Genomic DNA, 18,165 nt, shown 5'->3' with positions numbered 1-18,165 from the left:
GTGTGTCAAGTATTACCACATTTCTTATTGCATACATATTCATTTATATTTTCACTTGTACTTTATAGTGAAGATCTCCGCACTGCTAACATAGTTTCCGATGATCCTGAAGGAGTCACTTGCTTAGTAATTGATAGAGAGTAAGTTGATGTTTGTGAGGACTAATTTTGTTATGAGTTTATTTTAACATGCGGAAGTTTTAAGAATATGTTTATATGAGAACATATGTTGATTTGTTTTTGATTTTCATGATCAACTTCTTGTTTATAGGTCTTTCAATCAACTCATTAGCCATATAGATGAAATAAAATGCAAGAGATACGATGAAGATGTTGCAGTAAGAAGAAAGTATGTATATATTTATTGTACATGCACATATATTTTGTGCATATACTAATTGAACAATGTTCCTGTTGTTGGACTACTAAATTGCAAAATTTTTTGTTATAAATGACATAGGAAAAGCAATAGTTCTTGTTCAGTAGGAGCTTTTAAGCCAGTGGTTCCCAATTTTTTTTGTCCATACCCCACCTGATCCCCCCAGATCCGTAACTAGAACTTTTGTCAGGAAGAGGCATCTCTTTTCCTCAGTAAAACTTCATAGTTCCATAACAGTTTTTTTTGTTATGTGAAAATAATTCTTTTTTTGCTTTGCATTTTTAAATTTTGCCACCCAGGAGTTTTGCAACTTCACCCTAGTTTTATCTCCTTCCCCTATTACTTACAATTCTTGTTATTCTGAAAGTAAACTCCTATTCACCAGGCCAAAAAGTTCATTTGCTCAGTAAAAGCAGTAGTTTCAACAAAAAATCCTGGGCGAGACTCCGGAGGAAGTGGGGGGGGGGGGTCTGTCAGCAAAAGGATAAGAAAACAATCAACTTATCATTTTGACATTGCTATTTACAGAATATTATTTTGTAAAAAGGCCTGTGTGACCATTTTTTCTCCCTTCATTTTATTGCCAAAGGGGTTTCGTTGACTTCATATTACTGACACTAAGTTCGGAGAAGACACAACGTTAAGAATCCCTTGTGGAACTGGAAGCGAAAAATAAAAAAAAGGAGTCATTAAAAAAATTTTTAACACTAGAATTACCATGTGGTCATTCTAACAGCTTTTCAAATTTAGATCATCAAACATAGGACAAAATTTTGTCACCTTCCAAAATTTTGATGAAGAACGAGACACCAGAATGCGAACAACTCAATTTTTTGTGGAAAAGTGACTTGCAACATTTTCCCATCTGACCACAGAGATGTAGATGAAATGCTTGAAATAAATCATCTTGACCACAGCTCTATTCTCAGGAAGCTTCTGCTGATGATACAGGCTCTACAAATCTGAATTCTTCCTTTGTAGAATCTTGTTGTTTATAGATCTTTCAAATCAAAGTTGAATAGGCTATGTTGTGTGTGCTAAATTTTTAAATTGGTAAATTGTCAAAGATTTTTTATCGTGAATCGAACATATTTTCATTAAAAATTATCTCAACTTTTCATTGAGTTCATTGAGCTTGAATTACTGAACATTTATGGTGGTGTTAATATTCTAATTTAATTTTTGTGGATGTATTTCTATCCATTGCTTGCAAAGTGATAAACAAGGTAAGCTTCCTATGCATATAATTTGGTGTTAATAATTCTGTATGTTTCTCATTGATTCTAAAAAGTTAACCTTGTTTTTTTTTTTGGGGGGGGGGGGGTTTGATACTTTAAATTAGAGAATTCGCTTATTAATTAACACTTATGTATGTATGTTACAGGGCCAATGAAGAATTTGCCAATATGAAGCTGACAGATTTGAGAGTCATCACAACTTTAGGCGTTGGAGGATTCGGCCGAGTTGAACTGGTGAGAAATTGTTTAATTATAATCATTCATGCCTATTTTGATCACATTTTAGTTATGCCACAATACTGAAGACAGATAGCACGTCTCAAACACAGAAAAAAGATGAACTCTTACCTTATAAATAACTCAGAACCATACATAATTCATATACAAAACTTTCAGGCTTGCACAGATTCATTAGAAATTCCTCCAGAGGAATGCTTATGGGGGCGGGGGTGCATTTACAGTGAAGCAGTTGTAGTAGCAATAAGCTATGAGAATAATCTATGGTTTTTACTTGTCGCCCTGTTACTTGTGACCATCTATTCATGAAATGTTTTTTATTGTTTTGTGAAAATGAAATCATGACTTCTCAATCATGTTTTATCCAAAATTTCAGGTTCAGTTGAAAGACGATAGCAACCGTTCTTTTGCTCTGAAAGTGATGAAAAAGACTCAGATAGTTGAAACGAGGCAGCAGCAACACATACTCTCAGAAAAAATTATCATGGAAGAATCCAATTCAGATTTTGTTGTCAAGTAAGGAATGCTTTCTTTTATGTGATGTATAATAGCCCCTTGTTATACTGTCCCTCATTATTACATGCATTCGGATATTTTGTATCTTTAAACTTAATTTTTTCTAATTGCTAATGGTACATATCTTAAATTTATTGATTTATGATCATCTTATAATTAATATTTTTTTAGACTGTATAAAACATTCAAGGACAGAAAATATCTGTACATGTTGATGGAAGCATGTCTTGGTGGTGAGCTGTGGACTATATTGCGTGACAAGTAAGTACATGTCAATATAATTGTATGTGATTCGGCAGTGTGTGCATGTACAGTGATACCTTGGCTAATTGAAGATTTTTTCCCAAAGTTTTTCTGTCTTGGCTTACGGATATAAATTTAGCTAACATATATTTTGGTGGATACATATGCATTCGCCAACACAAAACAGTTGTGTCGCGAGCCAAATTTTTGTGCTAATCAAAATGAGTCTTATGAGTAACTGCTACTTAAGCAAGAGATCAATTCATTTTTCCACCTCAGAATCACTTTCCAGGTATAATTTTCTTCTCTTTTAGAAAGATTTTGGACGATTTCATGCAAAATGAATGATTAAGCTGAGAGAAGGTATTAAAAGAAATCCTTAGATTTGAATGATTTAGAGTGGATATCAAAAGATTATTTTAACATCAAACTGAAATAGTCTGGACATTCTAGGAACTTTTCCATTTTACTATTCTATCTCCTTACTTACTTTTACTTATCTTTTCCATGTACATGTGTGTGTGTGTGCACAGATATACTTAGATAGAAGCAAGGGCGTAGCGAGGGGGGGGGACTTGGGGGTTCGGTTCCCCCCCCGAAATGTGAGAAAATGACCAAAAAAAGGGAAAAAGATGGCCAAATCCATTGTTCTGTCACTTTGGTCCTCCCCCCCGAACGAAATTTCTGGCTACTCCCTTGGATAAAAGTATTTATTCCTGAATGGATTATGGACTGGGGGGGGGGGGGTTGGGCTTGTGCCGAAACCCCAGAACAAAATAATGCTGCACCCCTTGATTATTATGCCAATTTAGGAGAGATGACAAACAGCATATATTTGAGTACCTGTGATGATGATACTTCTTCTCTATGTAATAAGAGATAATACCTCTATAATAATATTTTTCTTGATTCACAGAGTATCATTATATCCAGATTTCACTTTTTAATCACTTTATGCTCAATCAAGATTGTATGGTCCAAGAACTGAAATAAATGAAATTTATTGTAAATTTTATGATCTTATTTGTATTTGCAGGGGTAACTTTGACGATTCCACCACAAGATTTTATACTGCCTGCGTTGTAGAAGCCTTTGATTACCTTCATGACAGAAATATAATTTATAGAGATCTGAAACCCGAAAACATGCTGCTAGATTCAAAGGGCTACGTAAAATTAGTGAGTGAAAATAGCTAAGGTTTTTTTGGTTTCTTATGCAACTAATTATGAACCGAACATACAAAGAGAAAAAAATTGTCATTGTAATAACTTCATTAGAACTCATGAAAAATTAGTGAATGTAATTTACTCAATTGTAAGTTTGAATCACATGACACAACTGTGATTAGACGTTTAAGAGGAATTTGTTGAATTTCTAGCATTGATATCAAATGTCTAGTTACAAATATTTTAAAAGTTTCCCGTAATGATATCAGGCGAATGCAAGTTTGAGAACATCAATTTCGATATATTTTTTTTCTTTTAATTTTGTTTCTTCAGGTTGACTTTGGTTTCTCGAAAAAGCTTCCAAATGGCCGCAAGACCTGGACATTTTGTGGGACTCCAGAATATGTTGCTCCTGAAGTAATACTAAATAGAGGACATGATATCTCAGCAGATTATTGGTCTTTGGGTGTTCTGATGTTCGAACTGTTGACTGGAACGTAAGTGTCTGTTGTTATTAGATTTCATATCTTAATTTTAGAGATTTTATTATTTGGCTATAACATACCCCCCAGGTGTTGCAAGAAGTGTATGTTATAGTAGCCATTATGTATGTTATAAGCGAGGTATTGAAATTAGCTTAAGTGACAATAGCATATATGCATAAAATGTATTATTGAGATTGTTGCAGACGAAATAAGATTTTTTTAAAATAATGTGATCATCACGTATTCCCAAGAAGTCTTTACGATTTGTCCAGGGAATTTTATAGTGTGTTAGTAGGCATCCATGCCCGAACCGGGATTTGAACCCAGACCTGCACAGTCAGAAGCTAGCTAACTAACCACTACTGCCAGGCGGCAGCACATAATCCAAATGCAATATAGCGTGAATATTGTTTTTGATTGATATCTGAAAACAACATATACAACAACATACAGGCATTGTTGGAAATGTTAATGTTTTTTTTTGATTTATGCCAACAGTTTTCTTTTGAAGTTGACAGTATTGTAAAATTTATTCAGAAAAAAAAAAAAAAAACAAACTCACTGATGTTTACAAATTTTATACGCACTTCGTCATCAATCAATTATCATAGCTTTCAACAGTGGGTGATAGGATTTCAAAAATCTTTCTTTTATCGCCGCCATCCATAAAGCGATCGATCACAAAGTAACACAAAACAAGCAAAAATTCAATTATTCAAAGAGCATAGATGATGCAGTTTGCTCAGAAAGACATGATATTGTTAAATGTCAAAAATTTTATTGTCAAAATAGTTACATTTATTACCAAGAGGTAGTACTGGAGTTGAACATTTTTTTCAAGTGCCATCTGTTGATGAGAAATGTAGCTATTTTGGCAATGTAATTTCTGGTTTATTGGAAAAAATTTATGTATTTTTGTGGGGAAAATGTAAAGATATAACCCGCATACAATGAATGTTGTACAAAAGAAGTCTGTTTCTGACTGTATTTTTTTATAGGTACTTTTTGCACAGTATGTTATAATAAATTATTTCTTGCTTAAATCTATTCTTCTTAGTATGTTATATCCACACTGCATGTTTTAAGCAGGCTATGCTATAACAGAGGTAAAAATATATAGACATGAATAGACAAATTTCAAGGGTTACACAACTGCATGCTATATCTGGAGTATAAGTGTACTTTCTCTCTCTTGACTGTATGCTATTTAAGTATGTAAAATTTTTGTATTTATAGAGTTTTCAATCTATTAATTTCAGTCCTCCTTTCAATGGGCCGGATCCCATGAAAATCTATAACATAATTCTCAAAGGAATCGATGTAGTTGAGTTTCCTCGGACTATATCTCGGAATGCTGCAAACTTGATCAAAAGGCTTTGCAGGTAAGAATATATGGCCATGATGCTATGTCTGTTCATAGCATATTATTTCTACATTAACCCTGTTATCAGAAATCATGTAAAGGAAGCTCAAAGGGTTTCGGTTCAACAGTGGTGTGAGGAAAAAAAATGTGTGAATTATATTAGATATTTTACTGATATTAAACGACACTTTTCGAATCTAACATGCGAGCACCTAACTTTGCAGTTGAAAAAATGTATTTATATTTTAAATATTACCATCTATTCTTTTAACATGCCCCCTTTGTTCATTCATGGCTTCACAGGTAATTGCATTAATAAAAACCAAGATTGAATTCAATCTAACATGCACTCAGATAAACAGGTTCCATTTTGGAGAAAATTGCATTTATTGAAGTTAAAGAATTGTGTAAATTTTTGTGATTCATGTTACAATTCGAGGCTGTTTTGTTTCTTTCAAAAATATATCCATTTGGATTAAGTATTATTTCTCAAGTACCGTATTTCCCTGCGTATAATCTGCAATGTTTGAAACAGTCTACCCTTCTGTTTTTAATTTCCATATTCTGTTAATGTTTCAAGAATTTGTGGCATCTCAAATAAGTGATGCTGTTGCATATAGAACACAAATACTGAACAGTTGTGACGTCATTGGTGGCAAGTTTGCATATTTTGACAACCCATCGGGAAAATTCTTTATAGTGTCTAAACTTTTGCAAATAAGAATTTCACCATATTCTGCAAAAAACTTATTTCTGTTACAAATTACAGCATTGATTTGATATTCAAATGTTTGAATAATATTTTTGGAGAAGGAAAGAATTATCTGATAATCTGTGTTATTCAATAATTCATTTTTTTTTTAAATTTAAGAGCAACTTTCATAAGTGTGTAAACATTTTGCGGTACACTATATACTGTATATTGTTCCAGGGACAACCCAGCTGAGAGAATTGGTTACCAGAAGGGAGGAATAAAAGACATTCAAAAGCACAAGTAAGTTTATATTTTTGTTGAAATGTCCATGTTAACATGTAGAAATAATATGGAATATACAGATTATGACAGGGCTTTCTTGACAAATCACAAAAAAAAGTAGACTCTTTCCCGAAATTTTTTAGGTGTTAAGCATAATTTTTTTTTCGAGCAAATGGCCTAAATTAATATTTCTTTAAACTTTTCACTTACAAGGAAAAGTTCCAACGGTGTCATCCTCAAAAAGCTTCGAAAAATGATTCTACTTATTAAAATATGCACAAAGATATAAAAAATATCCTATGAAATTATTATGGGTCATTGAAAAAAAAAGCAAATATTAATATTTAGAATGGCAATAGAGGCCAAGAATGAAATTAAATATACTACAACCCTAAAGTCTTAGAACGATGTCATTCAAACAACACAAGATTAGGTGCAGCACAGACAGAAAAAGAGAGAGAAAAATAGACACAACTAAAGTTTCTGGGGAAGAAAAAAAGCCGCAGGAAAAAGGGAAAAGAAGTTTTTATAGATATCACAGAGAAGCGACAGAGATTATGAGTAGCCAACTGTTGCCATTTTTAATAATTTTTTGTAGCTTTAATAATCACATTCCGCCGCTAATTTTTTGGGGTTAAATTGCTGGGTTAGATGGATATACTTAAATTTTTTCATAATTTTTTGTGGATAACACCTTTTGATCCTTCCCTTGTTAGTGACTTCTTTCTATGTTTGTTGACATGCTAACATAAATGTCAATTTTTTTTTTGCTGTCCTCACACTTCAATTCAGTTATACCCACATGGGAAATCTCAGTTGCTATGGTGACTTGGTATGTGGATTTTGTAAGCCCCGGACACCACAACAATTGAGATCTTTGACGTACATTATATGCAATGATTTCCTTTGAAATCAATTTCATCCAACTGTTGAAAAAGTCTATTGAAGAATTAAATCCCTTTCCATTCTTTAGCGGTAATAAAAATTTCATGTGAAATCTACGGCATCTTTCAGACACATTTACAATGTTTGTTCCTTAGAAAAATGAAGATTTAAAATATATAATCACTAGAGCCCGGAAGTTTAGGCACTAAAAATGGTCAAAATAGGCAGGCAAAGAGGCACTAAAAATGCCTAAAATAGGCACTAAAAAGGCATTTGTAATTCATGGAGCACAGAAAAAATAACTAAAAACACAGATATTAAGAGTCCAAAAACTAGCTGAAAACTTGGTTGCACTTAATATGTTTATTGTTTTTAATATAGTTTATAATAACTGCATTATTACACAAGTTAAATTGATTTCACGCCCAAAATGAAATGTTAGTACAACTGCTCAGGGTTAGGCCAATCCATGGCCAGGCTCTGTGGGGGCTCCCTCGAGTTGCGAATAATTCTCGTTTATTTGTTGTATTATTTGTAATAATCATTTCTGTAGTTGAAACATGGCTAACTTGTTTAGTTTTTGTAAAAATAATAATAATTTTTTTAAAATATATTACTACTTATGCGGGACTCCTTCAAGCGCAGGGGCTCTGTGTGGTTGCATCTGTCACACACCTGTGAGGGCGACTCTAGTCAATTTAATCAAATACTAAATATGTATGTTAGTTTAGTTATCTTGGATATGTTTATATGTAAGTATAGTTATTTAGGGTTAATAAATAGTCAGAGTTTTTTGCAGTGCATTTTTATGGTGCAGAAAATGAAATCAAAACGACATGATCCCAAAGCTGTTCCGCTTCTACCCCACCTTGTGTGAGCCATAACGTCAATTCATGATGTCTTGAGACAATCATCGGTCCACTATAAACATACAATGCAGTCCAATGCCTCAGCAACACATTATGTGAAGCATATGGAGAAGCAAAAATTTCTAACTTTCCTGTTTTTCTAACATGGGCTGCATTCATCTGAAACAAAAATCATTCACGTCTAACACCATCCGGCCAAAACAAAGTTAATGCATGCCAACACCAACCTCTCAGATCACTTATTTGTGTTTAAATATTGGGCTGGAGCGGGGAGGGAGGCTTTTAGATGACAATTAATTCAGAGAGTTGGGAAATTTTATTTTGGAACTTCGGGAACCACACTGCACACAAAATGAATATTCCGAAAGTGATGGTTTATAACAGTGTTTTCCCCCAAAGTGGGAAATATCCCCCGGGGGTGATGGAATGGTCCAAGGGGCGGTAGAAGCTTTGGGTTTAGTATTGGATCCTATGGATTGGCTTTAGTTGAGGAGCGATAAGAAGAAAAATTTTTACGAAGGGGGTGATTGAACAAAAAGTTTGGGAAGCCATATTTTATAGTAAGATATCGTTGTTGTATCGGACAGTTTATCAATGATTAGTTAAGCTTTTTTTAAGTATATTGCAAGAAATTAAAATATATTTTTGCAAAAAAAATTATATGTATGCCTATATATATTTATTTATATATATAACTGTATTATATATTATATAAAGTGTCTGAAAGGGATAAAAATTCTGCAATTGATTCTAAAATTGTATAAATTAGTTTGAAAGTTCTCAATGCTCAAAATATCCACGTTTTACAGAGTATGGCCTGTAAAATTCAGCTTACTAATAAACTTAAGGCTATGTTAAAACAGGCATTTATGACACAAAAATTTCAAAAAAAACATTTTTAACAAAATAGTTCGAAAATAGGCAAAAAAGGCATTTATGGCACTTTGCCTGAACTTCCAGGCTCAGATCATCCCTAACATAGTTTTTGTTCAAAAAATGTGAGTTATAAAGAAATATGGATTAATGTAACTGTGTGTGGTTATGTTGAAATGCACAATTGTAAATGACATGTAATAATGATAGGCAGAGATAGACATGAAAGGCTGGGGGGGGGGGGGAATGGTGATAGTGATGCCAATTCGTATACAGTCAAACCTCTCTTTCTTGAGAAACTCTATTTCTCAAAAAACTCTATGTCTCGAAATATGAAAAATTCCTTGCATTTTCCATACTATAAATCAACACATTTTCACCTCTCTGTCTTGTAGTAATTTTCAAAAACTCCAAGGCCAAGTCCAATGATAGTAAAAAAAAACCACTGAAATTTCTTTTCTTTTATGCAAATCTTGCTTTTCTCTGGAGGTAAAAGAAACTGATAACAAAGGATTATTTGTATTATAGCGCATTGTGTTCATGAATCTTGTCAATCATAGGCGGATACTATAATTGACATGGGGTGGATGCCATATGGATGGCTTGTTCAACATGGCAAAAAGTCAGCCAACAGACAATTTAAAATTGCTTCAAAAAAGCTGCGGACTATCAGTGATGAGGGAATCAGATCTGGTGATTAACTCGAATTTAGTGATTCTGACAACAGTGTTGAAAATGAAATTTGAAAATATTGGGGCATTACTAAAAAACACTTGAAGCTAGAAATTTCATTTTCTGATTTTGTGGAAATGGACAAGTTCACTACAAACTTGAAGCACCTTGACTGATACTGAAATTACCGCTGAACGTATGGCTGACTCAGGTAACGAAAATACATCAGAAGATGCTTCAAAAGAATTAGAAAAAAATTACAGCGAAAAATGCTTTAAACACATGTTGTGAAAATGCTGCAACATTTTTTTCTGGAGCAAACTGAGAAGATAGGGCCCAAAATATTTGCAGCTCTTTGCTAGTATAGCTGAAATTGTAAAGGCTCAAACAATAAAGATATGCATCAATTTATAAATACAAATACAACACCGTAACAGGCAAAATGCCCAATGAGGTGGCTGAGAAAAAGATGTCCATAACAAATATGGGCATATAAGCTTACCAGACCATTTTAAAATAAGGTATGTAAATAAAATTGATTGAACAAAAATTTTTTAAACGTATTTTAATATATTTGCATACAATGTGATTGAACATTGATTGTGTAACTTAACCAATAATTTCGTTAGTATGTAGTTAAATATAGTGTGGTATTTTCACTTTTTATCAATTGTATTTTTCACCATTTTTGGCATGTTCTAGTCAGTTTCGAGATAGAAAGGTTTGACTGTATATGCATATACAAACTCCATCAATGACAGAGTCGGGGCAGGGTGGGGAGTATTATGCTTCCAATGTCCCCTGCCTGTGTCTCCGCCCATGATAATAATTAACATTGATTTAACAAGTTTTAAAACTGATGTATGACAAATATATGATGAACGTATTCAAAAGCATAGATATAATTTATTTCAAGGTGGTTTGATGGATTCAACTGGGAAGGTCTCAAGAACAGAACACTCACTCCACCACACCAGCCAGTGGTAAGTTTCTACATGAATAATATTGTTTCTTTGATAGAATTTGGTATGACTGAATAAATATCCCAGATGCTCTTTAATAAGTATTCATACAATGTGCAGTGTATTCAAATCACTGACTCTATAGCTAAAAGCTCGTGCAGTAGAAACTCCCACATCTGAAACCACACACATAGTATTTCTGTATATTCTGAAATAATAGATGTGCTGATTTGCCTCCCCTGCAAAATGTTTAAAATCATAGCAATAGGGGTTCTAAATATTTCTGAGGCCTAAAATTGTGGAGACACTCCTGGCTCCTTGTATTATTTTGGGGGGCACTGGGCCCCACATTTTGTAAGGGCGGCTGTGCCTTGTATATTAGTTGCCTCAGCACAAAGTTTTTCGACCATTAGCCTCATGTGACGAACATTTAGAGACCAACTTTGATCTGTGCATATCAAATTGTCTTAGGGTCTTAGGACAGCTTTTGATTTCATGATTTACGAGTGGAACCTACTGACTGACACTAGTAGATGATTACCACTCTGAATTGTCCTGCAAAACCCAAACTTTACATTTGTCTCTAATTTAAGGGAGAACCCAATAGTTTCTTAACTCAGGGTTAATTTTTCTCAACTCAAGGTTAATTTTTCTTAACTCAAGTTTTTTCTTTAACTTGGGTCCTCGCAATGTAAGTTCGTCACTATGACCACTTTACCACCACAGCAGCCTACAGAAGTGTACTTCAAGAGCTCCTTGTTTAAAACTTCTTCAGCGTTAGTTCCATCTGTAGATGTAGTCCGGCACCTCAACCGATCTTAATTCTCCTTTGCCATTAACAAAGGTGTACTTCCTTTCTTTCAAAGACACAACTCCAGTCTATCACCATGAGCAATTTACTACCGACTGAGTTCTGCCAGAAGTGTGAGTGTGTCTACCTAACAGTCTGCGTGCGTATATAGTGTTGTGTGTGAATTTTTAGTGGTGCATCTATATTAAAAATTCAGAGTGAATGTTTGAATATTTGTGCTGCTGCAGGCCTGTTGCTCTCTGTGGCAAAGTGTTTTAACTGGGAGATCAGCTCACATTCACATCTCAAAGTTGGGAACCACAGAAAACCAACTTCAGCCGATCATCACTGTGGCGGTGGTGGGGTTTGAACTTGGGTCCTCGCAATGTAAGTTCGTCACTATGACCACTTGACCACCACAGCAGCCTACTTCAAGAGTTCCTTGTTTAAATCTTCTTCAGCATTAGTTCCATCTGTAGATGTAACTGCTTCAGCCCCCGTTGCTCAATGTTAATTCAGCCCTGTGGCTATCTAGGTAGAAATAAAGGTTCAATTTACTGCTCTACGATTATAGTCGTTCATGTAGGAAATTTCTTATCTGAAATCGGTTCAGGATAAAAGAAGTTTTTATGTATAATGAATTGAGAAATAGAAATATTATTGGCGCTTTCTTGTATAAGTCGTATCATCAAATCTGTGTAAAAAAAATGTTTTTAGGTTCCTGAAATGTGATGTGAATATATCGTTTTACATGGAAATCCAGAACAATCTATATGCCAGAAGTGTGCAAGATTTATTTATATTTTTGTGTATGGCAGCATCAATGATTTCTATTTCTTGTGAAACCTGACGAGTAGGGTTAATGAGAGCTATTGAATTTCATAGCGAAATTTAATTATATGACATGGTTGACTGATTCATTGAAAACGATTTGTATATTTACTTGCAGGTGATAAGCTGTGTGGATTCAAGTAATTTTGATCGATATCCACCAGACACTGGCGGTCCTCCCATGGACGATATCACAGGTTGGGATTCTGAATTCTGAAGAGACTGGCATATACATTATTATTTAGTCACATCAAGAGTAATTGTGAAAGTGCAAATATGCCTAAATGCATCAGATCAAAACCCCACCTTCCTTGGTGGATGTAGCCAATGATGTGGCAGATGCAATGCAAAAAAAAAAAAAGCAATAGATTATGTGTTTGTATAATAATAATAATAATAATGATAACAATGTACATTTATTTTAATTCTGTGCGATGAAGGAGCGTTTTTTTGTTCACACCTGTGTTATTCAGTGCTTATAGCTGTAGGACTTTTCGGCTTTTTCTTATGTGATAATGCAAGAATCATTTGGATATACTGCTCAAGACTCGAGAATGAACATTCGAGAAATAGAGAGTGTATGCTGATGTTTTGAAACTGGATCATCGAAAGCGGTTCCATTTATAATGAATTTTATATAAATCCATGGAGATTTCGTTCTGTGCGAACTGAGAACAGTTGCTCATGTGCATGTATTCATGTGTGTGTGTGTGTGTATATATATATATATAAGTTATACTGCAGTGAACTCTACACTGGAATTCTGTGATGCGGGGGGCATTAATTTTGAGCCATTTTTTTCTTGGACTATATTATTGGCTCTTTCTTGTATAAGTGTATCATCAAACCTGTGTAAAAAAATAAAAATGTTTTTAGGTTCCTGAAATGTGATGTAAATATATCGTTTTACATGGCAATCCAGAGCATTCTATGTGCCAGAAGTGTGCAAGATTTATTTATATTTGTATATGTGGCAGCATCAATGATTTCTATTATCTTCTAATTGGCTCTATACTCTTGTCAACTGATACTATCAATTGCCAAACAATGTTTTGAAAATCATCTAGTCAGCTTTTTTGGGAGAAAAAAAAAGGTTCCATTTCTCAAAATACTCAAATTTTCACCGAAAATATGTTGCATTGTGTGGTTTGGCTGGTTTCAGATCAGAGTTTTTCAAAGTGGAGGATGTTACCCATTGTGGGGGGAGGGGGTTCTGGTTACAGGGGGTTTGGTGGCGGTAGAAGCTAGAGATACAATATGGGACTCTATGGGTTAGATTGGCAATAGGTGGTGGGGGAATCTGAGAAGATTTTTTTGCTTTTTGAGCTGGAAAGCAGGTGATGATATAAGTTTGGATTACTCTGTTCTAGGCGGATGGATGTTTATGGGTGTGAAGTTAATAATTTGCAAGAATTTGCAATTTTGTTTTATATATTGAAGACACTGATAAACACATGCCTACTAAATTCAATCCGTGGAAGCCTCTGGTTGTCTGCAAAGATGCTTCAACTAGTTCCAGAATTCAAACAAAAGCTAGGATTTGAAACTTACTATCAATAAAGGCTTGATTGTGATTGGCAGTGCTTGTATTCATTATTTCACATTTTAAATAATTTTCCCATTAATAGTTTTCAATTTATACATGATAATTTAATTTTTTTAGTAATTCCTAAATTGGGGCTATAGATCATTTGTATGAACTGTATAGAACTTCTAGACTATTGGGCCATCGTCTCGGAAATTCAGTCTTTGATGTTTCATTCACATCTCCATGTGGAAACATAATAAAGCATACATCTCTCGAACAGGCTTGAAGAACTTCATGAGAACAATATTATGCTCATGTTAGTCTTTAGAGATGCCTGCTACAGATGTGGTTGTCAGGAGTCGAATTTTGTAAGATCATGGCCTCTATGTCCTGGAAGTTGTGTACAATTTATAAATGGTCGGCAATGAAAGACCAAGTCAATCATTTGTATTTTCATGTAATTATCTTTCGATATATATATGTTTATAAAAATTCATACATTCAGTACTCACGTCATGACCTAAGCGGATATTTAATCATCAGCAATTCATACTTCACCATGTTTTATAAATGATAATATTATTATGGACCTTCTCTCTCCAGAAGTCTCACCATTCATATTTGTGCAAGTGTTTTCTCATGTCACTTGTTATATCATGATTATATTTTACGTGCAAATATGTTTGGTTAATTTCTATATGCGTTGATTCAAGAATTGGGTGATAAATGTATAGTTCATGTATATAAAATTAGTTTGTTGGTAATGTTAGTCCCTGTAATATGGTAATGTAAAAAATTAACCTTACTTATTCAAACTTTTACCTGCTGAGAGAGAGAAAAAGAAAAAAAAATGTTGCAGATGCGTACGAAATAAATTTTTTTATTTTATTATCAGCTTTGTGTTTTTATTTAATCATCACAAAACATTTTCAGGCAACTGCTGAATGTAGACCTAGTATAAATTTTCCATTTTCATCCATCTGGTATCAATGAATTACATTATTCTCCCACTGAGCAATGAGCTGTGACAAAAAATTAATAACATGATAAATTTCGCAACCCATAGGTCTATAACAAAATTTTTTTAAAAATCAAATATCACTTAATTACAAGAACCCTGCTTTTCTAAATTAACGAAGTCAGTTGCATAGAGTGGATTTTTAAGAGGATCTCAAATCACTTTGTAAATCTCGTCTAAGTCTCTGTGACCAAAGTTTGGGTCGCTACCCACAGGTTAACAGCTCCTGACATTGGTGACATTCGTTCACATTCCTCTACGGAATTTCTAACGAATCAGCACGTGCCGGAATGTATGTTCTGCGTGTATGTGTGACCCTAACAAAAGCCGCTTGAAAGACTCTTAATGCAGCTTTGGGCCCTAACGTATTCTGTTGTGGAGTTGGTGTCAAACTACTGCTGCCATCTACAAGAACTGAAAAATATGCCTAGCAAAATATCCCGTTGTTTGTTGATTCGTCTACATTTGTTATTTGATATGCATGTATAAAAAGGTATAAAATATTTTTTATTTAATAATATATTAAATAATGCAGGGTGTCCCGTAAGTCATAATGTGTGGCTTTTATCTCATCAACCCTTCGTTCTAGAGGTACGGTTCCGGTTTGAAAAAATGCTCAAAATGCGTTCAAAAATCACCCTGTACCGATTTTGAGAGTGAAAATACAGTGTGTGCCATAAAAGAAAAATCCGAATTTTTATATGGACATCCTGTCCTGAAAATCCCAATTGGGGAAAGTTGTTTGTTGTTTTGTCTCTTCTAAAACACAAAAACTCCATGTTACTAAGCGCAATATAAGATATTGGCATGCAAAAATCTAAAAAAAAGTTGGGGGAGAACGGCATATTAATAAGGAAAAGAAGCGTAATCCGTTAGTTGATGCTTTTTTTTTTCAAACCGAGCACAACTCAGGTCTATTGCCATAGGCAATTTACTACCTAGTGAGTTGTGCCGGAAGTGTAAGTGCGGGCACCTAACAGTCTGAGTGCGTATCTAGTGTTGTGTATGATTTTTCAGTGCTGCCGTCTATATCTTAGAAGTGAAGTGAGTGATGTGTAGTGACTGAATATTTGTACTGTTTGTAGGACTGTTGCTCTCTGTGGCGAGACTTTTTAACGGGGAGATCGGCTCGCATTTGCGCCTCAAAGTTGGGAACCACAGAAAACCAACTTCAGCCGACCACCACTGTGGTGACGGTGGGGCTCCGAGTCCGTCACTATGACCACTCGACCACCACAGCGGCCGTTAGTTGATGCTGTTCTTTACCAACTTTTCCAGGATTTTTGAATTCGAATATCTCACAGTTAATATTGCAGTTGGAAACATGGAATGTTTTTTGTTGGCCCCAGAAGAGACAATGCAACAACTTTCCAAGTGGGTTTTTTAGGACAGGGTGTCCATTTACAAATTCAGAATTTTTATTTTGCGACACACTGTATTTTCACTTTCGAAACTGGTACAGGGTGATTTTTGAACACATTTTGGGTTTTTTTTAAAATTGGAACCATACGTCTAGGACGGACAGTTGACAAGATGAAGGCCGCATTAGGATTATTATTATTATACAGGACAGCCTGTATAATAATAAAATAATAACACAAGTTTTGCGGCAAACATGAAAACATATCAACCGGTATTATGGCACATAAAATTTTTCTGTACACATGAAAACGAACAGCATATGGCATCGCACAGTGTTATGTTTATTTCATTTTGACACTGTATTAAACGAACAACTAGTTTTTTCTGTCAAGATTTATAACAAATAGTTTCGTTCTTATTCGACAGGCAGCAGCACAGGCCCAAGCTCAATTCGGCTTCATAATAATATAATATAAATGTGAAGCATAAGTCAGAAGATTACAAAATTTTACTCCTATTACACTGCTCAACACTGATCTAGTTCCTAAAGATATTTCAGTGGTTTTGGGGGGGGGGGGGCCGATTCCGAGTCTGGCATTAGTTTTGTCACATTGGCTCTAGTTTTTTGTGAGATCAAGTGAAAATTAAGTTTCGATAGCAATACACAAAGCAGCATACAAATCACATTCGAAGTGCGTATGAAATGTAAATCTTTAATAAACTTGAAATAAATACATAGGGGCTACTGATTTCTGATAATGATATGAATGCGATATTGTGGTGAATAAAATAGGAAAAAATAAATAAAAAATTTTAATTAAAAATTCGACGCGAAAATTGGTGGCTGCAGACTTTATATTGGAAAGTTTAGAGATGCATCATCTCAAAAATTAGAGCCAATTCGGCATAAACAACACCAGTTTTGAAATCAGCAGCCCCAATGCAGTAGAACCTCTCGATAACGGACACCTGTGGGGTCAAAAACTTTGCCCGCTAACGGGGAATGTCAAAAAAAATAAGTGTGCCTGATTTTACTGTCCGCTAATGGGGAGTGAAATACATTTAAGCCCCCATATTCCACTGGACCGGGGATTAGAAAAGTGACCGTTATAACCAGGGTTGTATAAAAAACCCAGCCGGGTTTTTCTGAATTAAGCCCGGTCGGGTTTTTTCTAATAAACCCATTGTTTTTTGGGCAAAATTGAATCCCCCCCCCCTACCTCAAAATATCTAATTTAAACATGTATGTACATCCTTTATGTGTACATCTTACATTATGTCTAAATATGCATTTTTGGTGCATGTTAAGCTAAGAAATGAATTTGGATAACGATATTGGGAGAAATTGAGATAAATGAGAAATCAGGATATGGTGCCTGAATTTTTTTTTCCTCCAATTTTTTGAAACCCTGCAGAAAATGTATTCAAAAGTGTCCTGATCCGTCAAAAATAGAAACCTTTAGCTATGCAACCAGAACCATAAAGTTTTTTTTTTTTTAAAATCGAACCCAAATTTTCAGGAGCAGAAGTCACGTCGGTCGGTCCTCACTGCTGAAGAATGTCCCAGCTTCATTAAATTAAATTCTGAAATATTTTTAAAGATCAGTAATAATTGAAAAATTATCTGGTTAAGAGGAGGAGATAGAGCAGTCATTTTTTGAGGATTCAGTACTCCGGAGGTGTTTTCCACTTGCCCAAATTGGCCATTTTCGGGCACTTGAAACTACAGAATACCTTGAATTATCATTAAATACAAATGCCAATAACATTATT

The 18,165-nt window shown here is 34.5% G+C and overlaps 1 protein-coding gene across 4 annotated transcripts in view; it reads left to right on the top strand.

Annotated features, from left to right (window-relative positions):
• The window catches only part of LOC149088601 (cGMP-dependent protein kinase, isozyme 2 forms cD4/T1/T3A/T3B-like), an 82,250-nt gene extending 67,350 nt beyond the window's left edge, over positions 1-14,900 (top strand). For all 4 annotated transcript variants that reach the window (XM_089248108.1, XM_089248106.1, XM_089248103.1 and 1 more), the window contains exons 8-18: positions 69-140; positions 271-348; positions 1,763-1,850; positions 2,230-2,369; positions 2,541-2,630; positions 3,649-3,790; positions 4,112-4,275; positions 5,523-5,645; positions 6,558-6,620; positions 10,818-10,884; positions 12,603-14,900. In XM_089248108.1, the coding sequence (XP_089104234.1) occupies positions 69-140; positions 271-348; positions 1,763-1,850; positions 2,230-2,369; positions 2,541-2,630; positions 3,649-3,790; positions 4,112-4,275; positions 5,523-5,645; positions 6,558-6,620; positions 10,818-10,884; positions 12,603-12,701 (1,126 nt within the window). In that variant the 3' untranslated portion in view covers positions 12,702-14,900. The remainder of the gene's footprint in view (positions 1-68; positions 141-270; positions 349-1,762; positions 1,851-2,229; positions 2,370-2,540; positions 2,631-3,648; positions 3,791-4,111; positions 4,276-5,522; positions 5,646-6,557; positions 6,621-10,817; positions 10,885-12,602) is intronic.
• Positions 14,901-18,165: the final 3,265 nt, after the last annotated feature.

The sequence above is a fragment of the Pholcus phalangioides genome, unplaced genomic scaffold, assembly GCF_987345545.1.
Source record: "Pholcus phalangioides strain wild (caught in Gottingen) unplaced genomic scaffold, Ppha-v1.0 ptg000003l_1, whole genome shotgun sequence".
NCBI lineage: Eukaryota > Metazoa > Arthropoda > Arachnida > Araneae > Pholcidae > Pholcus > Pholcus phalangioides.
The sequence above is the reverse complement of the archived record's forward strand: the minus strand, read 5'-3'. Positions and strand labels throughout refer to the sequence as shown.